The sequence below is a fragment of the Hemicordylus capensis genome, chromosome 2 (assembly GCF_027244095.1).
Source record: "Hemicordylus capensis ecotype Gifberg chromosome 2, rHemCap1.1.pri, whole genome shotgun sequence".
NCBI classification, from domain to species: Eukaryota; Metazoa; Chordata; class Lepidosauria; order Squamata; family Cordylidae; genus Hemicordylus; species Hemicordylus capensis.
The window spans coordinates 145,468,027-145,491,858 of NC_069658.1; the positions used below are offsets into that span (position 1 = coordinate 145,468,027).

The 23,832-nt window shown below is 41.8% G+C and overlaps 1 protein-coding gene and 1 long non-coding RNA gene across 8 annotated transcripts in view; one reads left to right on the forward strand and one right to left on the reverse strand.

The window, feature by feature from the left end:
• Window positions 1-23,832, forward strand: part of LOC128345282 (uncharacterized) — a 148,315-nt gene that overhangs the window by 34,126 nt on the left and 90,357 nt on the right. Inside the window, exon 3 of the long non-coding RNA XR_008316359.1 lies at window positions 8,676-8,764. This is a non-coding gene — a long non-coding RNA (uncharacterized LOC128345282). The remainder of the gene's footprint in view (window positions 1-8,675; window positions 8,765-23,832) is intronic.
• PAX5 (paired box 5) overlaps window positions 3,104-23,832 on the reverse strand; it is a 316,792-nt gene continuing 296,063 nt past the window's right edge. For 6 of the 7 annotated variants that reach the window (XM_053297041.1, XM_053297043.1, XM_053297045.1 and 3 more), the window contains one exon: window positions 3,104-11,640. In XM_053297041.1, coding sequence (XP_053153016.1) covers window positions 11,500-11,640 — 141 coding nt within the window. In that variant the 3' untranslated portion in view covers window positions 3,104-11,499. The remainder of the gene's footprint in view (window positions 11,641-23,832) is intronic. The other variant, XR_008316357.1, reaches the window with a different exon arrangement.

Below are 23,832 nucleotides of genomic sequence, written 5' to 3' on the forward strand. Positions count from 1 at the left end.
CTGCCAACTTTTACTCAGAAACCAACCTGGTTCTCATTACTTCCAGCCCTCTTTCTAGGCTGTCTGACAGACACCTTCACTATGTAAATCTTCCACTCCAGCTGCCATGCTAACTGATTGCTAACTGATCTCCACTAGGGGGTTTCCCAGACTCAGCTTCAGGGCTTGTCTCTGCCAACCACACTTAGTATGAGACTTAACACTCTCATATCCAGATATCTCTAAACATTTTGTACTAAAACCCCATTTAATCACAGGGTAACTTTAAAATTTTGATTTTAAAACCATAGGTGGTTGCATTCACTTGTAATTAATTACACAGAGTCTGGCCATCCTTACCTACTTGTGTGCCAACTTTCAGAGCTCCCTTTCTAGTTCCCCCCAGTGATTTTTCTTACTTCCCCATAGACTTCTGTGGAGATTTTTGCTGATTAAAAAATTGGATTCCGAATCCAGAATTCTGAAGGATCCAAAGGACCAGGAACCAATATCTGTGGTTCCAGACTAGATCCGATCCAGAATCTGAGATTGTGCATAGCCCTAGTATTTTCATCAGATGCTTTTGGGCACAGTGCACCTGGTACTTCCCTGTTAGAAGGACCATAAGCATGAAATGTTTATGGTAAATACACTTTAATCATATTTGCTCTTGCATAAATACATTAATTCCACTAGGGTTTGCGGAGAAGGCATTCCCAGTGGAGTGTGCCCTTTCACAGGTAAAGCTGGTGGATACTTAAACTGGAACAATAGTGCTATATGAGGCACCCTTCACATTATATATAAGCATGAAGTGTACCAATTTGGCACATTATCAGCATAGATAATATATAAGGGAAGCACAGGCTGCTGAATTTTCCTTTCCACTGAGAGACTAGCACAAAACTGCTAGCTTTTGAGAAAGGCCAGTAATATTATTCTCCCCCCACTTTACTTCTGGCAGTCCCATTAGATAATCAGATTATTCATAATTCAGTAAGAATAAATAATTAATCCTTCATTAACTACAGTTTTGTGTAATAACAGGTGTTTTATTTTAAAGTTAATTTAATATTATTAATTACAAATCCAACTAATGGAATTCATGAAAAATTGTTTAAAGATTACTCACACTGTCTGGGGAACTGAATAGGGGTCTCTCTTTTGGAGTGCCTAAGATACAATAAGCTTCCTTTGTTTGGTCTTATGTCACCCCTTTACTTGATCAATAACTGTGAAGTCAAGGATCTATGAGTTTGTATCCAGGCCAGATTGGGAAGCTGGGGGTGGGATGGGTGGAGTGGAGGCAGGAGGGGTGTTTTAAATGGACTGTATCCACCCACACACAGACTGGGCAAATTCACATTCAGGTAATGACAGAGAGGCCAAATTTCTAGACATACTAAACAACTGTGCCTTAGAACAGTTGGTCGCAGAACCAGCCAGAGAGAAGGCGACCTTGGACTTAATCCTGAGTGGTGCCCAGGACCTGGTGCAAGATGTCAGAGTTGTAAAACCATTGAGGAACAGTGACCATAGTGTGACCCAATTCAGCTTATATGTGAGTGGAGTATTGCCAAGGAAGTCCAATATGGATACAGTGGACTTCAGAAGAGGCAACTTCTCAAAAATGAGGAGACTGGTAAAAAGGAAGCTGAAAGGGAAAGTCAGGAGGGTCAAAATCACTACAGAAAGCATGGAATTTATTTAAAACCACAATAATAGAAGCTCATTTGGAATGTATACTAAAAAGGAGGAAAGATACCACCAGGTTCAGGAGGACGCCAGCATGGCTAACAAGTAGAGTCAGGGAAGCGATAAAAAGGAAGAAGACTTCCTTCAGAAAATGGAAGTCCTGCCCAAATGAAGAGAAGAGAAAGGAATATAAAATCTGGCAAAATAAATGCAAAGAGACAATAAGGGATGCAAAAAGAGAATTTGAGGAGCATATAGCTAGAAGTGTCAAGGGGAATAATAAAAACTTCTTTACATAGATCAGAAGTGGAAAACCTGCCAGGGAGGCAGTTGGACCCTTAGATGATGTGGGTGTGAATGGGTTTATTGAGGAAGATAAGGAGAATGAAGATAAGCTGAATGAGTTCTTTGCATCTGTCTTCAAAGCAGAGAATACTGATCATATACCCTCACCAGAACTGAGCTTTTTAGGCTTGGAGGCTGAAGAACTGGGCAATTTGAGGAGATGAGGGAAAATGTTCTAAACTGTTTTGAAAAACTAAAAATTAACAAATCGCCAGGGCCAGATGGCATCCACCTAAGAGTTCTGACGGACTTCAAATGTGAAATTGCTGGTCTCCTAGCAAAAATATGTAACTTGTCCCAATCAGGCTTTCTACCAGATGATTGGTACAAGGACTGACAAAAGGAAGTACCTTTTCACACAGTGCATAATTAACCTATGGAATTTTCTGCCACAGGACGTGGTGATAGCCACTAGCTTGGATGGCTTTAAAAGGGGCTTAGACAAAGTCACGGAGGACAGTTCTATCAATGGCTGCTAGTCTGGTGGCTATAGGCCACCTCCAGCCTCAGAGGCAAGATGCCTCTAAATACCAGTTGCAGGGGAGCAAAGGCAGGAGAGGGGGCAAGCCCTCACCCTCTGCCTCTGGGCTTCCTGGAGGCATCTGGTGGGTCACTGTGTGAAAAAGGATGCTAGACTAGATTGGCCTTAGGCCTGATCCAACAGGGCTGTTCTTATGTAAAGGCAACAGTGCCCGGGGCCACTGAGGAAAATAGCTCTCCCTCTCACATTAAGTATGAGCTTTTTTTTAAAAACCCATAATGGTAACTTTTATGCATAACAAAAGTTGTAGTTTACTGATTATGCCCATCTAGCCCAGGAACAGCAGCTGAATCTGAATCATGTTCCTGGGAGCACAGAGCAAGGCAAGGGTGTTCCAGTCACCACAGACTATGTTGTGGATGCCTCCTCCAGAGACTAAAACCAGCCAGAAACTATTCAAGAAGGCTTGAATAGGCATTTACCCACATTAAGTTGGGCAAAGTGAGAATTGGCCCTGAGGTGTCCTGGAATCCATTCAGTCAGCTAGTTCCATCTCCTGTGCCAACTCAGATCACTTGTGTCTAAAATTAAAGCAATATTAGATTATTTGAACTTAAAAAAATTACTTTTATTTTTGGAACCAATAAAATTATGGTAAATATTTACAAATAATTATCTCACATAAAGGTTACATAAAATCAAAATGTTCACAAGTAACAGTCACTCTCATGAAAAGACACACAGATATTGAAACTACGCCAATCTTATTGCATGTTTCTTCAACTAATCTAAAATAAAATGTTTGCAGTCAACCATTTAACTTAGAATAAAAATCACAAAGTCCAGTACTGACAAGAAAATTTAAAACCAAAATAAAATGAAATCAATTCCTTCCCAAATGCCCCTCCCTCTGACCCACACCTTAAACACCCACCCAATTCCAAAAACAAAAAACAAAACACAACCCCCAAACAAAAATAAATCCGAAACAAAAATATGTTCGACATCTTTGGCAAATTGGCACTGCTGTCATTACATTCAAATATTATTACACACAAAAGCAACACACAGCACTAAGAAAAAAACACCAAGATTTCAAGTCATTTCTTTTCCTACTAGAAAAAAAGAATACAAAACATACACATTTTAAGAAGCAATTTTATCTGTGTGGAGATAGATTCATCTCCTACGTTCAAAGGCAATTCAATTGTGGTTTTTTATGGTTTTTGTCACTTATTTGTTTTGTCTATTTTGTTGGTTTTAAAAAGTAAGCTTCTAGCCATCAGAGACTTTGGTGGAAACAATCAACATTTATTTCTTTGATGCTGGATATCCTTAATACAAAGGAGTCTGTCTTTGAGGAAACATTATCATTCATTCAGAAAGGAATTCCATTTGCAATGCAAGGTGTTTCTGTATTATCAAAGGCCACTAGAAAGTGACAAACCAGGACAGTGTTTTTTCCAATACAAGGCTGAGCAAAACAAAAGAAAGGTCTAAGGCTTGTTCATGCATTCTGTGTTTTCACACTTCATTCTTGGAGGGAAAGTAGTTGTATCCTTTATTAGCTGCCATCTGTTTTCACTGGCCAGGGTCCAAAATACAGTGCAACTAGTTCCCCATGTACCCAAGTGGACTTTGGGCTCATGTTTCTCAACAGCAGTCCTCACTGTTCCATGGCAAACTGAAACAGAGGGGACTTTCAAAAGCAGTTTTTGCAATGGCATCAAGATCTGCTGTTCAAACAAAAAAGTCAAAAATCCATTGGCATGCCAGTACTTGGGTGTGCCTGAAGTAGCTCTTTGGATCTTGGCCCTTACAGATTGGCTGCTGTTACCTTCCTGTTAGATTCTCCGTGTCGCTGATGAAATTATACCCCTACCGATTGCTTAGAGGCAGGCTTACAGCTGCCTAGAAGCAGTTACACCGCTTGATACAAAAACCAAGGAGTAAAAAAGTAATATGTGTTCAAGTGCCTTTTGGCTGATTTTACCTTTCAAAGTAAAAAATTCCAAAAACTGGCAGTGTAGTTGCAAACCTGATAAATTAATTGGAAAGATGGTGGCTGTAATGAGTTTTTGACCAATTTCTTCATGTGGGTTCATGGAGTGTTGAAGCCAACACATGCACACACACTCATACTTGTGCTTGGACACACAGGCACCACACATTGGCCATAAATGTGCTCCATAGTCTGTCTACTTTCTTGGTTGTTTTGCTGAGCTACATGAGGACCTAGGCTAAGACTAAAGTGTAAGCTGACAACCAAGTCCACTGAGACTTTCAAGATATTTCTGTTGCCACATCTCTCGTGCTATATTTTATCCAGAATTGCCATGTCAACCATATTAAAGCCAGCTGTAAAATGACATCAAGTGGTTTTGATCATACTGAAACTTTATCTGTTCGTGCATGCTCAAAGAATACTAAAAGATGTCTTCTTTGCATGTAAATCTATTGAAGTTGACTACTGATTATTTCAGCTTCCCTCTTCCATAAATACAATGAAAGAGTTTCTGACATCCAGAGCAACTAAGTGCTTGTGGAAAGAGCAAATTTGGCTGTAGTACAAAAAGTTAGCTTAGTTGTGTTAAAAATCAGGGATGTGTGCAAGAGTAGAACAGTGCTATGGCACTCTTGCACAAAAGTTCCCATTCCAACAAATGAGGCATGCCACCATTGCAGAATTGTTGCACAACTGCAAGCATGCTTGCTAACCACACTAGTTTGAAGCCCCGCAAACTCCAGACGTGGGGAAACCATTTTGCATTAGCCCAATATCCTCCTGCAAGTGCTCAGCTGCTCTCAATATCAGCCAGTGTCATTACGTTATAATCTGACTTGAGAATAAGAGAGTCCATTTATGGGTCCCTTTTCTGTTCCACTCCCAAAAGAAATGTAAATTTTTGACTGATATGCCAAAATTCATACCAGGTGAAGCTGCAAAGATGAAGATGCTTAAGGCCAGTCTTTATTCAGGGTGGCTGTTTATTTTAGTGGCATAAGGAAAGATTTTAAATGCTCTCTCCTGGTTTAAGGTGTGCTAAAGCAAGAGAACTCCCCAGAATCAATAACTTTAGGGAATGGTTATTTTACTATTTAAATATAGGAATTAAATTGTTTTTCTATGCCTAGAGATGCTTTTTTCTTCAGAAAGCACAAAGCTGGTGCTTTTAAAAAGAAAACAGGCTGACATGAGGAAAATTACTCAAAGTCCCACTGAAATTAAAAGGACAAGTTAGTCAATGCCTAACTTTGAGTAATTTTCCTCGTCATGTCAGCCATCAAGATAAACCTTTGAATCTACAATGATAATAGTGACATGAAGCATTGTAGAAGGAATTGAAAATTCAATTTCAAAATAAAATCTCTGAAGTTTCAGTTTTCCCATGTGAACCTTACATAGTTTGAGATCTGTCAATAATTTTTATAAAGGAGTCCTAGCCAGGGTAAAGTATCATAGTGAAGTTGTAAAACATAGGACTATACAGGGTATATCCATCATGCACCCACCCTCAAGATAGGCTATATTTAATCTAGCTCCACTGGAAAAAGCTTCACAATCAGTAAAGGGAATGAAAAATTTAAACCTCAAAAGAACTGGAGATGCTTCAGATAAGCATCCACACTTTTTAGGGCTTATCAAAAAAGAGTCACACCTCCAAATCTTTTGAGAGTGACCCATCAATATTAAACAGACATGAATGATTGCTGTCACCATCAAACCATGAATTTCACAGTTAAAGCTGCAGGAAGTCTCCCAGAGTAAGTGATTTCAGGACTGGAGTTTTATTGCCTCCAACTATTTCCCTGTAAGCAATAGGACTCCTTTAAAATTATCTCTAATTCCAGGGAACTACTATCCCTTATGTTAGCAAGCATGGAAGCATTCTGTGTGTAGCTAAGCCTTCTGTAAAGTGTCCCTAGAAGAGTCTCAGAGAAGGAAAATATCTATCACATTATGAAGGCAAAGGATACAGGACTACTATTAAAACTAAATAAGCATGTCTGGCTATTTACATGATGTATAGTTTACTTGATGTTCTTGACCTAACTTCACTAATGTGAGTGGAGTTGCTAGATGAAAAGGTTCCTAAGAACTTTTCAGCAATGGGAGCAAATGATTGTAACTAATACTGACTTTGCAGTGGGGAACTGCTTCAGTGTGGTCCAGTCTAATGCCATTCTGGTATCTGAGGGCAGGATAATCATAGCATGGGGGAAAACCATGTTCCCTCCTCAGTGTGGTGGTTGTTTACATGTTAGCAAAGTGGCATGACCAGAACACACTGATTAGCTTACTTTCATTGATAGGCACTGTGTTCACATAATAATAAGCTCTGTGGACTGAGCCATACACTCATCTATCCAGGAATTCCACAGACATGATGGGGCAGAACCCAGCCATGTGCACAATATAAAGTGTGATGTAGGTATATGTGCAGACCTCTGTATGTGTATACACTTTGTCCCTGCAATCTTTGCATCTCAAAAAAGGGGGAGGGGGTGGAGGACTATAGATGTTTGGTGCAAATGTGTATGAATGTACACTCATACATTATGGGTAACGTATTATTTCAATACATGCCTATTTTCTACCCCATTGTGCTTATGAGACTCCAAGATAAGTAAATGAGTGAACCACAAATGTGGCAGTTGATCTGTGACCATTGTTTTGCACAACCAAGTGATCCCATGTTGGTTATAGTTATCAAATAATAATAAATATGATTGTCTAAATTGGCTCTGAGAAAAGTTTATAACATATTTGGGGTTTGGGGATGCTGACATTGCCAGTAGTGGCATGTTCTGCATCAGGACCATTAAAATGTGTATTGGGACACAGACAAAGAAGAATCCTTTTCCAGATCTTCTCTGAAAAGGAGGACAGGGCTATCCACGGCGACTAGCCTTGGCAACAGCATATTTCTATCAGGATCAGAGGTGGCATGTCCCTGAATACTGGGTGCTAGGGGACGTGAAGGGAGCGGAGGTGTTGCCCTCTTTCCTCCACTTGCAGGCTTTCCAGATGCACCTGGCTGCTCACTGTGAGGCAGGAGGGTGGACTGAATGAATCAGCCTTTGGCCTGAGCCAGCAGAGCTTTCCTTTTGTTAATCCATGGCTTGAAATTTACCAGTTGGTTCAAAATTGAACCCCCTATTTTTGTTTCTTCCACACTGAGAAAGTAACAGAGGAAAGTGTGAAGTGTGTAGGACTGAGCCCCTCCAGTCCTATGTAAAAACAAAAAAAAAAACCCCACCCAAAAACCCCTCCTGCTGCCTAATATATATGCTTATAAATGTTATGTTGTAGGACTCACTCTGACTGAATATATTACATGCCTGCTGATAATTTATGAAATATTAAATTTACCTACACACAGAAGGAATGTGAAAGCATTTCTTAACTTCAGTGAGACCAAAGGTTTTGGGGTGACAGGAGTTTGGTGGAAGCTAGGCCTTGTCGCAACCCCTCTGCACAGCAGGGAATGGCTCCCACAATTCCCCATCTTACTGCATCAGCAACCTACCAGGATATTTGGGGGGTTAAATCTCATTTAAAGAGGCTTACACAGGTGGTCCCAGCAAATTGTGCCCAGAAAAGCAGCTTCTTACAACTTCAGACTTGTTGCAATAAACTAAATGTTAATGACTCGCCTCTGGTCATACAGGTTGAATTGGCCAGACTTTCAGCCAGCTGTCCACATCCATGTATAACTGTGTTCTAGGAAAGGGGGTTAACTGGCTGTTCTTCATAGGCCAAAATTCCAGCCAACATATAGCAAATTTTCTAATTAAAAAACAAAACAAAACAGAAGTCAATTTAATTGCTAAAGTTGATGAATCTGCATTCCAAAACTGAGTTTTGATCTTTTTTGTCAGACAAAATGTAGTATATTCTTTCACAAAGGGTGGTGGTGTTGGAAAAAATGAAAGTGTTTTGTTTTGTTGTGTTACTACCAGAAATGACTGAGAAACTAACCTTTTTATATGTCACATTCTATTGTATGTAACATTTTTAGAACTGAGGAAAAACTAATTTCCCCTTCAGTCACAGAAGAAGCTATTAGTGTTTGTGTGAGACAAAAGAGATGGTTAAGAGGAAATCCTTCTCTTTTGTCTCACACAAACACAAAGATTGAAAATTTGACCAAATTGTGTTTCCTTTCAGCAGCAGAACTGAAATAGCCATACAGAGGCTTTTAGGCCAGTTTTCTTTCCAGCCTGTGGATGTGGCATGCCAGAACCCAACACACATCCCCAGTAAGTGCTGCGTATCTTTCTCCAAATTGTGGAGTGTCCTTAGTGTTATGTAAATTAGACTTTTATTACAGTCTATACAGTGACAGAATACACTAAGGCCTCTTAATACTGTTATTGTAAAGAGACTTAAGTCCCTGTTATGATTCTTAAATAACAATGCAGCAAATAGCAATCTGTTTATGGAAACAAGCAATCGAGTAGTGATGCAGATGTCTCATTAGTTGGTAATGTATGAGGCATACCTATGGTTGACATACCTATCTCAGGATGATAATCCAGAATGTTTTTTGGGACCAGAAGACATTCTATGAAACCCCTGGCATCTTATAGCTCTGCAACATTGCTATGAATGCTGGAAGGATTGGAGTTGATCCACTGGATTATCTTTGCATCTTAGATTCCCTCACATTCCTCAGGTTTTTTGTACACTGTGGGCGCTGCTACATCTTCCAAATGTGTTGCACTAGAGTGCACTTATGCAAATGCCAAAATTGCACAAGGAAGTTGCACAATCACACAGCCATGAGAAATAATGACCTTGTGCTCACAAAACCCCTTTGCACAATTTCAGTGTTTGCACAAGTGCATTCTAATGCAATCTGGATTTGGAAGCTGCAGGATAACCCACAATGCACAAAATATCTGTGGAATCCTACACGGTGTATCAGTCACTGACTTTTTATTTGCAAATAATATGGCCTATCCCTACAGTTTAAATGAACTGGAAAAGGTTACATGCTATATGATAAACAGAAAGAAGCAGGTTATCTTCAATAGCGCTTTGGAAATTAAACATGCAGAAGGGTCTTTCATTGTAATTTACAGTCTAAGGACTAAACTAGACATTCAGTGTCGATCCAAGTCTCTTGCCAAGCATCTGAAAGGTGGTGTGAGAGTATGATTTGAAGAGGAGAAGCAGCTGCTAGAAGAGGATGCTTAATCCTTCTCCATTCTTCACTCTTCTTCTGTACTACTCCACTCCAGCCATTTTCTCCCAGCAAATGTGCATCTTGGAGCCTCAGCTGGGGAAACATTACTGGGGAGAGAAGTTCTGAAGAGAAGTGGTGAGGGAGGGAAGGTTAGGCATACCTCTCTCCATGAAGCTCGCCTTTCAAAACTGCTTCTTCCCACGGCTGTTCAGCAGAAACCCAGGCTCCCAGCTGAACATCTAGTTTTGCTCTAAACGAAAATTTAAGCAGGGCTCAACAGATGCTATCTGTCCCTGAACATAATGATTGTTTCTTAGTATGCCCAAGAAGAAGCAGAAAAGCATGCTGTAGCTGAACATTTCTTAACATAATAAATGTACAATAATTGTTTTATATGTAGGACATATATTATGGTCAGGCATGTGACACTTTCACAAACATCACTCAGTTTTTATTCCATTGGCTTTTGGGAGAAAGGGGTTTTCAGTTATTTTCTCTTCTTCTTTTTAGTAACCAATCATGTGATTTAACAAAAAATGGGAGTTAATTTTAAGTTAAGGGAGTTTTCTGGCATCACAACTGATTAATGTCTATCTTAGCATTTGTAGACTCCATTCTATATGCATGGAATGCACAAAACACTGTACAAATTGTCACTCAGCACTATTAATTCCCTTTTTGAAAATGAAGATGAGAATCTACGCAATAATAGAGCAAATTTATCCCTTAAATTATCGGCTCCAGTTGAGGAAAATTTATTGTGGTCCATGTTGTTTTAGAGATGTTGTGAAATATGTCTTCTCTTAGATCTATAAGTATCCCAAAACTTAATTACTTCCAAAACAGATTGATTTTAGAAACCAGAGTTATATAGTGTGGTTTTCATGACAGCCTCCAGTTACCAATATTTGTGAAAGTAGTTTAGGAAAATATCACCTTGGGAGATCCATTTCAATATATATAAGGCTTCGGTCATTTGGAATTCCTTCTTTGATTTTTAATTGAACTTAAAGCCAGAATGTGTGTACCAGTGCTGTGACTACAAATAAGCATAAATTAATACTGAGCAGCTAAAATGTCTCTAACTGTCCATGTCTGCCATTTGACCACATATTTGATGCCACCATATGAAGCACACATGCCTACATGACTGTCAGATTAGGAGCATGTATCTAGAAAGAACAGCAGCCCCAGAAATAGCCACAACGGTTAAGAGTTGGTTTAAAGCTTACTGAATTCTTGGAGTCAGTGCACTAGTTGCAAAACACATTTTTCCAGTGTGTTTTGACATGAGCTCATTTGTTTCATGTTGCTGTTGTATGTTAAGCCACTCCACAGTAACACAAAAAAGCAAGTTATTTACATTGGTGCTTTGTCATGTGAGCAGTCCAGTTGCTCTTTAATGCCCCCTCCTGAAATAAACCCAACCCAGACAGTTTGTGTTGAATCACAAATCCTGTACAATGCACTTTACAAAGAGACACCCCTCAGAGGACTGCTCAACATTAGAACTTCCTGTTCCCCTGTCATAACTAGGAGAACCAGAGGCAACTAGTCGATCCAGAAGCAGGAAGCATGTGTGTAACTCATGACTTGCAAAACTCAGGGAATGTCAGCAACACTGATTGGTTGGTTGGTTGTTTTTTTATGGGAGATTCAGTTAAGGTCACTAGAATTTCATTGAATAAAAAGAGTAAGTAATAATCATTTCACCTAGCTGAAAGAATAACATTCCAATCATTGCATGGGTTCATACAGGATATTTTCTCTTGTCTGTCCTTGTAGTCTGATTTCTGCAGTTGCGTTCTAGGAGGTTTCCATGGTGTCATCCGGCATGATATGTTTGATAAGTGCTTCTTGGTTCCTTGTGTCAGTGACGGTCATAAGCAGCAGCAGCTGCTGGAGGTGCTGCTCCACGGGCTGCAGCACTGTAATAGTAAGGAGAGCCTAGAACAGAAGAGACACCAGTGTGTGAATCACAATGCTCCATCACTTTTGCTCGTTGCCAAGCAAGTGAAAGGATTCGAGCAGTGCCGCACACCATTGGCCTTCCAGTTGTTGTTGGACTATAACTCCCGTCATCCCCAGCCACAGTGGTCAATAGTCAAGGATCATGGGGCGGGGGTTGTAATCCAACATCTGTAAGAGGGCCGAAGTTGTGCAGCCCTGGATTATAGACAGAATCATAGAACAGTTGGAATGAGGACTTTAGCAGCGTCTTGTCCAGCTCCCTGCAATGATATTGGATCGAGCATACGGACAGCTTTTAACCCCTGGTATTGAGACCAGAGCGTGCTGCAATGTGACCTGTACACACCTATAGGACAAATAATACATTTGCTATAACAAACCCAGGGAACTGAAATCAATAATTTACCCATTCCCAGACCAACTGGAGTACTGCCCCCCATCCAGCAAGGATGGATTGGTTTAAATCAAAGCAATCTCCAGTACACAAAGGAAAAGCTAGTTTAGGAAATGGATTTAACTCAAGTTTCAATTAGTGATGTGCATGAACCGGTCCGGAAGCCATTTTAGAGGCCTCCGAACTGGTTCAAATGTAGCCCGGTCCAGCGCCGGGGGTGTGTGTCTCGCTTTAAGGGCAGGGGGGGTTATATTTACTCCTCCCACCACTTTTCCCCCTCTGGCGCTCCGTTTTTTTGCAAAGTTTTTGGGGCGGCAGCATTCCTCCCTGCCACCCCTGCCCCCGTTGTTGGCTGGGAAAAGCAGAACTGGCTGCTGCTCATGCACCCGCGACCACATGTGTGTCCACTGCGCACATCACATGTTGTGTGCTCACGTCACGCACGCAACGTGCGACATGAGTGTGGTGGTGGTGGGCGTGTGGCCGCAGGCGTGTGCACAGCAGCTACTTCTGCTTTTTCCGGCCAACAGCGGGGGCGGGGCAGCAGGGAGGAACGCTGCCACCCCAAAAACTTTGCAAAAAACTGGAGCGCCCAAGGGGGAAGAGCGGTGGGAGGGGTAAGTACAAACACACACACACGGCCTTAAAGCAAGACACCCCCCCGGCGCCGCACTACGCCTCCGTGGTTCCGTGCACATCCCTAGTTTCAATGTGTAATTCTGAAAGTTCCTAAGCAAAAGTGCATAATAATTGGTTGAATCATAAAAACAGAAAATAAGCAGAACAGGGCTACACAACTTTGGCACTGCAGCCATTGAACTACAACTCCCATCATCTCCAGCCACATGGGCCAATCGTCAGGGATGAAGGGAACTGTAGTCCAGCAAAAGTCGGAAGGCCAGTGTTGTTCAGCCCTGAAATAGAGTCTAGGGTAACACATTTTTATATACTATTTCTTAAATACCAGAAAAGATGTCCTCCAGGTGATGAGGCAGGACATTGTTATAAATTGGAAGAAAACTGTGCTGTTACAGCTACTGTTTTCCTTCCAGGCTGCCAATATGCCACAAATGACAAACTTACAGCCAAACTGCATGTTAAACTATGCATACATTGTAACTGTTTGTGCCTGTTTTTGTAATGTAAGTAGCAGCTATGCAGCCCTCAGGGACATTGTTTCTGGCAACGAAAAGGGCTTTTGCGAAGAAGGGAGTGGAATGTTTTACATTGGCTGAGAAAGTTTAGCTAGAGCTCTTTTTCCTGATGTGCTAGCTTTCCATATGTGGTGAGCTTTTCTCATGGGAGAGAAAAGCTCACCACATGCACCGTTTTAGAACCTGAATTCTAAAATGGCACAATCCTGGGAGGATTCTACCAGATGCTTTTCCTGAACTTTGAATTGTCTCTAAGACAGAGGTGGTATCGCAGTGCCTGAGGTGAGGCACTCAATGCTGCTTTGACCCACACCCCAGTGGGGCCAACTCCCTTTCAAATCCTACCTTTGCAAGCTTCACAAATGGTACAGAGGGGAGTGGGTGGGGGTGCCAGCAGCCTCCTCTGCTCTCTCATGCTTTTTGCATGCTTTTCAAGGAGTACAAGGAGGGGTGCTCTTTGCAAAGCTTGCAAAAATCAGGTCAATCGCAAAGAGCCCTTCTGATGGCAGTGGCGGCAGGGGGTATATTGCAGCCTTGCTGGTTTTCCAAGAATCTGCCGCCTGAGGTGACCTCCTCACTTCATCTCATGGAAAGGACCGCCCTCAGTCAGCATGAGAACCAAGTCAGGCACCATTTCCTCACAGTGCAAATAAAATATGTCATACATACAATGAAATTCTAAATAATATATCCCAAATTATTTTAAGGATTATCCAAATGCTTTCAAAAGCCTGTTTCCAAACAAGAACACAGACATCTTCTCCACAGAAAAGAAGCAATAAAATTGCTAACCAGCAAAACCTTCCATATCAGAGAGGCCTGTACTGACAGTTTTAGAGAGGAGGAAAGGGGAGAAATCAATACTGTAGTAGCAGACATCATGGAGAAGTCACCAAGTTCAAGACATGTGCAAGGGACCAATATTTCAAACAGATGAACATGTGGAAAGAGAGCAGAGGCACTATTGCACAACACTGATGAGAAAGACTTTCTATATAATACTTAAGGGGAAGCAGTTGGCACATATTTCACAATAGGGAAGACCTTTCATCAGACACTTTGCTTGTCACAGTAGGGATGTGAGTAAATATGCTACAGTTTTCAAAGCATTCCTTGAGAATATCTGTGATTAACTGATTTTTGCTCATTAGGAATATTCTGTGGTTTCTCTAGACAAATAACAACCACAAAAACCCATACAGCAAATACAAGCCTTACTCCAAAAGAGCAGTTATGTTAATCTGTTGTCGCGAAAACAATAGTCTGATGGCATATTACAGATTAACACATTTACTGTGGCAGAAGATTTTGTTAACTGGGAACTCACTTCATAACATTTGTGAAGTTCTTGCCCACTTAATGTTACATAAACCTTTGTGGTCATACTATTTAAGATGCAATGCTTATGATTTGTTGAAGTTTGAAAGACAATTTTAAACTAAGGCTGCAGGTGCTAAAAATTAACCTGCCTTAAAAGCCTGTGCAAAACCTTATAGGCCTGTGCAAAGCAGCCCCACTTCACTTGGAGGACCACTTTGGAACTTCCAAAAGCTCCCCTATTTGCCTCAGCCCCACTTAGAGGGGTCCCACTTTGCTTCAAGCTGAATCCTTTGGCCATTCGAAGTTTCGCTTTGGCTCACCATCCCTAACACTACTTACTAGAATTGTCAGGAGCCAGGAAGATTTTCACACAGGGCTTTTAAAGCCCTTTAGCTCGCATCTCCTCCGGAATGGAGGGTGTGCATTCACATAGGCAGATTTACCCTGAAGTCCCTGCAAGCTATCGGGGAGCACTTCACACACAATTTGGGATTTTCACTGTGCATTAAGAGTGCAGCCCGAATTATATCCGGGGTAAAAAAAAAAAATCCACTTTTTGCATCGGGTTTTGGGGATAACTTTGAGTTCGCAGTAAAGCCTCACAGAACACTCGCAGTAAAGCCTGCTGTGGCGAACTCCCAGGAGAAAAGCCTCTCTCCTTCCTCTTTGCTCCCCCGCCAGGAGGTAGCAAGCAGCCACTATCCACAGCTTGTCTTTTAAAAGGACCTTTCCCTTCTTTTCCCTGGAGTCTTGGGAAAGGTATGGATGCTCCTGGGATTTGAGGTCTTTCCTGAGGCTATAGCAATGGCCTGTGTCATTCCCAGGACTCCAAAGGAAAAAGAAAACCTGGTAAGGACTACTCTGCCTACTATCCTTTCACGATAATCTTAATTGTTTTAATCCCACGAGATTGTTTTAACTTTTTATTACATGAAATTGTTTTAATTGTTTTTACTCTGTTTTATATTTGTTGTGTTTTAAATTGTGTACATCACCTAGAGATGCACATATCAGGCGTTATATATAAGAGAGAGAGGGAGAGAGGGAGACAGAGAGAGATATGAGTGAACCAGCTCTCAGAAGCATGTGGCGATTTGCTTAATCTTCTGGAAGCTATACACCTTTAATCTGTGTGCCGCCCTCCCTCAGCTTCCACACTTGTAAGTATTTATGGCAAAAACATTTAAACAAAAAATTGTTCTAGATCAGAGCCAAAACCTTTCAGCAACCCCAAATTGGAAAAAGTAAAATGATCAGTTTATACTGACAATTTATTTGGCAAAGCACACACATACACAAACTCTCTTCAATAAACAGCTCTTTTTCTCCAGACTTGGCTTTCCACTCCATTTCTTACAACTTGATGTTTTTAATGTAATCTGACTATTAAAGACCAATCTTTCTGTTTACACCCTGACAGCATTTTATATATCTTCTGAATCTGACTCTTTTTTTCTAATTCACATTTCTGCAATGAAATAAAAAAGGCCTGTATTTAAAGTGAAAAATGAAAACATCACATTGCAAAACATTCACTCTTTCCCCCTGTCATTACATTCTCCTCTAGAATAAACTTGTCCATTCTTCTGTCATTTTTTCCTTTCTAATTCATATTATCATCAATTTATTTCTTGACACAGTCATTTCTGGCTCATACTTGTTCTCTAATCCTTTTATAGAAACCCATAGAAGTACTGATTCTAATCCTAATTGACTGGTTCCAAACCCTTTCACCTCATATGAAGCCATGCCAATATTGTCAATCTCATGACCCTGTCCTCTGTAACAACAGCTATATATATAGCTCAGGTGTATCCAAAAGGGAGCCCTGTCAGGCTCACTTACATTTCACAATGCACACAAATCACATCAGTTCAGAAGAAGGAACAGTGCATCAAACAAGATCCGCCATGATCAACATCAAGTCGAAAGTAATGAGTGAAAATGGTAAAGAAGTTATTACAACAAACCAGCATGAAATTGAATCATTTTTCTTCATTAGACGGTGTTGCTATTATCCACTTTTAGCGTGTTTGTATTAAGTAGACTTTAAACACGTAAGCTTGCTAGGCTTCGGTGACTGAAACCTCTTGGGGTGTATGTGTGAGTGTGTATGTGTTTGTATTCATACAAACCGGGCAGCCATTATGATTTCAAGACTTCTGCTCCAGGCACCGTTTTCTCAAAGATTCCTAAATTTATAGCTGTACCATGGATTCCTCAGTTGTAAAAGCTATACATTTGAAAATCCCAAATTTACAAACTGCTGTAGGTACATGAAGATCCAAGTCTTTCTCATTAATTATATAGTGTCAGCTGTGAGCCTGGTGTTGCAGAAACGTACAAGTTAAACCATGCCATTGCCTGAAAGGGGTTTACAATCTAATAGGCAGTGGAAACCATACAGAGAGAAACAGAAGCTAAAATATATGTATAAGAGCACACACGTAACTGAAGTCTCAATTCAAATTCCAAGCTTTGAAACAACAGGTCTGCTGGCTTCAAGCAAAGTTAGTAGCAAAACTCCCTTTAGTTTCAGTGAAAACACAGTGGATGCTCTCCTTATTGGAGCCTAAAATATATGAGCCTGTGTGTAATAAGACACATGGCAGGTGCCAGTCAGGTCATTTAAGGAACCACAGGAAGGCGCTCATATACCACAGTGATGGGTTACAATCAGACCCTGTATAGGACAAGGAGGACTATTATACTGTGGGATATTGACATCAGTATCATGATTTATGCCATCTTTAGAGGATCCTATAATTGATGTGCTTATTAGCTGAAGTTCCAAATTGTGAAGCAAGCAAATGCATATCAAAGGTCTCATTGGAATACTTTAGTTTGGTCCATGCCTGTGGTTACTATAATCCTCAAGCATGGCATTCAGGACAGGCTGGGGTTAAATAATGCTACTGGCATCTATCACACCAGTTAGAAACGTTGCTCTAACACAGAGAGATGCATCAAAGCATCATTGGGCTATGGTAAATACCCCAGTGGGGGAAGAATACATGTGAAATGGCAAAGATAAAGTAGTCCATGAATTAGTGGCAAAGCTATGTTCATAAGAAAATATGATGTATAAAATTGGGAAGAAGGTAACTTATTTGCCCTAGCACAATTCCTTTATGACTGAGATTTTTTTTTTTGATTTTTTTTTTTTTTTTTTTTTGAATTTTATTGGGGCATGCCACCGCTGCTAGGTGTTTGCACAGTGACATGTGAGGCATGGTGCCTCTGGAAATGATGGCTGGCCTCTCTTCTGCACCGCTGTACCATAAGCAGTTCCACCCCATCTCTTCTCTCAAGCAGCAGACTTATCCAGGGCGTTTTCCAGACTATGAGATTTGCGCCTGTTAAAGTGTTGCAATGTGTGACGGTATGAGGCCGCAGCTTGAAACCGCAAGTACAGCGTTTCTCGATGTGTTTTTCAATGCATCATGACAGGGTTTTGGCCATTCATATTGCCCACCACTGCAGCAGGTTTTCCAGGCAGGGAGTGTCCATATTCCAGCTGAATTGCATTCACTGCCCCCCCCACTCCATTTCGGGCCAATAGTGTTGCGGAGGGGTTGGGGAACCGCTGATGCAACAAACTAAAAAATTATCGGTGCCTTTGCACAAAGCCACCAGCAGGGGGAAGCGCAGCTTAATCTGCTCTGCTTTGTGCTAGCAAGAGCATAAGCTAAGGACTAAAGCAGAAATGAAATGGAGTGGAAATATATTTTTTAAAAATACGTATCAAATTACAGAGACAAATGTGACCAAAAGCTTGGGCTGTAAGCTGAAGTGAGAGCGAGAGGAGATTGCACCCTTGCGCAAGAAATGGAATGATAATATTAAAATAAATATATGTGGCCTTACATATCAACAGATCCTTGATCTGCCAAATGAGCCAATCCACAGTACACAAAAAAGGAGGAAACATGAGCATGTCCAAAAAATAAGTCTGATGAAAACCACAAACAAATGTGATCGAAATCAAATCCGAAAGCAGATGAAAATCAGGTTACACTTTTGAGCAAGGGTGGGGGTGGGGATTTTCATTTCACAGAAAGATTATTTCATGAACGGGACGGAAAGGGGCTGTAAAAATCAACAAATGGTTGCACCACGATTTGAACCGTCTACACCACACCACACTACAATGCATAAACGACAACGCAAGCCTCCCACAATGGAAAAATACAGCTACTTTCGTGCAACACATATACAACGTTATAAGGCTACAACGCATCAATAAAATCCAAAACAAGGCATCGGAAATATGAATGGCACCCTGCTGACAGCGCAGCGACTGCGATATTGAAACACAGGAAATATGGAGGAGCAGTTAGCAGACACGTTGTGGAAGTGTTACAGCGAGAGAGAGAGCTGCTGCTGGCAATACAGCAGCAAAGAGGTGTAGCCAGCAGCAGCGTTCTCTCTCTCCACTGTCTCTCCCCTCCAAGCATTGAATTTGTCCTATGTGCCTCAAGCTGGATGGAAGAGTTGGGAGAGAGAGACCTGCTGTTGGTTCAGCAGCACAGAGGAGATGCCAGAAGCATGTAAAAATCCAGCTGCTGCAGCAGCACACCTCAGCAACTGAGGCCAGGCAGTGAGGGGGGAGAGGAGTGAGCAGTGCTGGGCAGGTGAAGGAGCCAGAGTTGGGGCCATTGAGGGACAGGGCTAGCAAGGAGTGGGGCAACATCAGCTCTCACTCCCACCTATGGCCAAAGCCAGGAGGCAGGGCAACCTGTTGTCTGGAATAGAATGGGAAAGAATGGAAGGAAGCAAGATCGTGCAAGACATGGAATACAAAACAGATGGGATCATAACATTCATTGTAAACTTAATTTATTGCACAATATTATATTACTAGCTGACCCTGCACAGAGCATCTGTGCAGTTGTGCAACGAGCCTGTGGCATCCCCCCCACACACACAACTCGGTCACTCGCTCTCCCCCCCCCCCACACAACACTCTCGCGCACTCTCCCAAACACACAAATCTCTCGCTCACTCGCCCTCCCTCACACAGAACTCTCTCGCTCTCGCCTCTCCCCACACAACTCTCGCTCGCTCTCTCCCCCCACACAACTCTCTCGCTCACTCTCCCCCCACACACAACTCTCTTGCTCGCTCTCCCCCCACACACAACTCTCTCGCTTGCTCTCCCACACACACACAACTCTCTCGCTCTTCCCCCCCCCACAACTCTCTTGCTCACTCTCCCCCCCACAACTCTCTACTCGCTCTCGCCCCTCCCCACACAACTCTCACTCTCTCCCCCCACAACTCTCTCGCTCGCTCTCCCCCACACACAACTCTCTCTTGCTGTCTCCCCCCCATGACTCCCTCACTCGCTCTCTCCCTCCCACACACACAACTTTCTCACTCGCCTGTGTTGACCTGTCATTGTCCAACTGTCCTTCAGTCTCCATTTCTCTGTCGGCAGGCGTAGTGGGCAGGCAATAGCAACGCATTTGAAGGCAGCCAACCGCCAGCCGCCCCCTTCTGCCGAACTCACTGGCGCTTGCTGATGTGGCCCAACAAAAACTCCCTCTGTTCCAACTGATAGCCAACCCCAGCCGGCAAACTCCTTCCCAACGCCGGGTATGACATTCCGGCCTCAAGCTCCTTAGCTCGTTTTGAGATGGCGAACCACCACCCACCCCCTTCTGCCAAATTTCCTGGTGCTTCATGTTGCAGTCCTCCACAAATTCCATCCCCAGTCCCCAAACTCCCTGCTTTACAACCCCAGCTAGCAAATTCCCTGGCTTTCACACTCCTCTCCGGCTGCTGCCTTCCGAACTCTCATGCGCTGTCAGCCAATCGCCTCCTTTCCTCCCTGCCCCCTGTCAGCCAATCACCTCCTTTTTGCCACGTCCCCACACATGGCCTGTCTTGGAGAATTAATAATATAGATGGTGTTTGTTGTGAACTGTCTTGAATGTTGTTTTAAATAGAAAAGCAGAATTTTATTTTAATAAAAATAAATCAATCACAGAATATCATACTGACCAGTTAATCAACACTGATATCTTGACTAATGAAGCATGTGTATGAGAAGACTCTGAGGGAAACACTGGGGGGGGAACTGAAGAAAGGGGAAGGAAATTTCAAAAGGTGCTGGTAAATTATTAGTAGTTTATTCAATATTGCCTGATGTGTTTCGAGCATGAGATGCTCTTCTTCAGAGGAATATTCCTGTAGGTGTGGGGTATTATCCCCAGAGAGATATGAAAACAGATAAGTAAGCAGAAGCAAGCAGAAGTAAGCAGAAGTAAGCTTTGATTAATATTAATTACTTAAGTCACCTCTGAAAAACATTTTACACTCGAAACACGTCAGGCAATATTGAATAAACTATTCACTAATAATTTATCAGCACCTTTGGAAATCCCACCCCCCACTTGCACTCTATTTCATGTGTAGACCAGGCCTCCATTGTCACTCATCAGGTAATGAGAAATCAAGCAATGTACGTGCATGTGAGAATGATCCCTAAGAACTGGCCTTTATGCCCTTTGTAACTTCATGGCTTAATACCACAGCCCACACTGTATGTGGGGCTATGAATTTTATATACACATTTAGAGCCGACACTGAGCAGAAAATATGCTGAAACAAAATAGTTACAGAAATCAGCTCCTAATTTTTGTTGGGAGCAACAACAGATCCTCAGCAGTAGCATAGTAAATGACAATTTTGTACTGTAAAAACCAGTGTGACATAGAACACTATCACCATCAATTACCCCCAAAGGATTTGTTTAAGGGCAAGAAATGTGATGGGTAAAGCTTAGGTGGCTCAATTACTTAGGGACTCAATTACTTAAAACAAAGAAACTGAATTTTAAAAAATGACAAAAATTCAAAATTATTTCTCTGCTAGAGGTCGCACATAACAACCTTGCCATCCATAAATCTGGAAGTCTCTAAGGCACAATATCTCTCTGCTAGAGAGGTGACAATTAATTGGTATTTTACTTACCTCATCCACATAGATTATGCAGGAGAATTCTAATCACCATGTGCTACATGCATGTAAGGTCAGGGTGGGCCAGACTTTGACAGTGGCGTAAAATGGATGTTGCTTATCCTCCTTATTAAAGCTAGGGAGGGGGTGAGCTACTTGGGGGTTTGCTATTGCAGAAACCAAGGACCTGTAAAGAAACTTGACAGAACCAATGGGAATCTGCTTTACTGTAAAAGTCTATGTTGCTAGGACATGCTAGGTATGTTCTGAGTGCTCCGTTTGAAAGGACAAGCCAAATGAAACAAACAAGAAATGGGGAAGAAAAGGCACAAGCTGAAAGGAAAGTTTAGAGACAGAAAGCCTAAATTTCTCTCTTTAACTCTAAACCTAAGGTGTAATAGCACTATGAATACCAAAGAATATGTGGTACAAATGTATAGGCAAACATTGTTATACACAGACTCTATATCCACAGTTTCACATATTCGCGGGTGTCTAATTGACACCCAGTTTCATTATGTGCAGATATGAAAGGGTTAAAACCCACATATCTGTGGTTCCTAGAGGGCCAGAAGTGACCATGGAGGTAACTTCCAGCCTCCATTTTGTCAGGAGGAGGTATTTTGTGGCTAATTCCTTCCAAAAGAAATTTTCCCCATAATTTTTTACAGTTTTGGGTAGGGATGTGCAAATTGATTTGGGTACAAATGATTTGTACCCGAATCTGGCTGATTTGGGTGATTTGTAAACTGAACTCAATTGTGCTCAATTGCCTGTGCTCAACTGCCCAGATTCAGGTACAAAACAAATCACCCAGTTTTGGACCCCAAAAAATTCAGGGATTCGGACCTTCATTTTGTGGCCAAAGTCGATTGGGTGGAAGTGCCCAATGGGTGGAAGCTACCACCCAAATTTCAAAGAAATTGGGCAAAGAGGTAATTTTTTATTGTTTTTTTTTTTTAGTTTGCAAGTCTTTAAGCTTTTCCCCATAGGGAATAATGGGGATTTCAGCAGCCTATAATTCTATGTGGGGGGCACCAGGGTGGCCCAGAGCAGGTTGTGGTGGGTGGTAGTGCCCAATGGGTGGAAGGAAACTACCACCCAGATTTCAAAGAAATTGGGCAAAGGGGTGATTTTTAACATTTTTTTTTTGAAGTTGGCATGTCTTTGTGGAAGATTTGGGGCAGGAAAGGGGTTTCAGGGTCAGAAGAGTGGGTGAGGTGGTAGTGCCCCAATGGGTGCCTGCTACCACCAAGATTTCAAATGAATTGGTGAAGAGTAATTTTTTAAAAAAATTGAAGTTGGCAGGTCTTTAAGCTCCCCCCCCCATAGGGAATAATGGGGATTTCAGCAGCCCCATAACTCCACTTGGTGGGCACCAGGGTGGCCCACAGCAGGTTGTGGTGTAGTGTACATAGGGTGCCAACAACTCCCAAAACCACAAGCCCATGGGGCACTGGGTTTTGTTGTTTTCAATGTTTGAGGCGTTTTGAGAGTAGATTCTCTGGTAGGCAATGAGAGTAGATTCTTTCTAAGTTCATTCATCATTTTGCACCAAAGAAGATTATGAATGAACAAAGATGATAGGGGATTCTAAGTTCTGCTCATCTTTGTTCATTCATAATCTTCTTTGGGCCACCCCTCTGCCCCCACCCCATGGAGTTATAACTAAGGCTGCTGAAATTCCCCATTATTCCCTATGGGGAAAATCTTAAAGATGCGTGAACTTATTTATTTTATTATTATTTGATTTATTTAACATATTTTTATACCGCCCAAAACTTACATCTCTGGGCATTTAAATGTTTTAAACCACCCTTTTGCCCAATTTCTTTGAAATATGGGTGGTAGCTTCCTTGAGCCCATTGGGAACTACCACCCACCGCAACCTGCTCTGGGCCACCCTGGTGCCCCCCATGTGAAGTTATAAGGCTGCTGAAATCCCCATTATTCCCTATAAGGGAAAGCTTAAAGATGCGCTTACTTAAAAAGAAATTAAAAAATACTCCTTTACCCAAATTCTTTAAAATTTGGGTGGTAGTTTCTGCCCATTGGGCATTACAACGTACCCCACTCTTTTGCCCCCAGAACCCCTTTTTTGCCCCGAACTGATTCATATTCAGAAAATTTGGGTACAAAACAAAACTGAGGTGATGCGGGAGGCAGATTCAGACCCAAAACAAATCAGGGGTGATTTGATTTGAGTACTAATTGAATCTAAATGCATATCCCTAGTTTTGGGAGCATTTCACCGGGGGGGGGGCATTCCTGAGCAAATGGGAGCACAGTACAGTAAACAATTGCAATTCTTTTTGCCTTTTTGTACTTTTTTTTCAT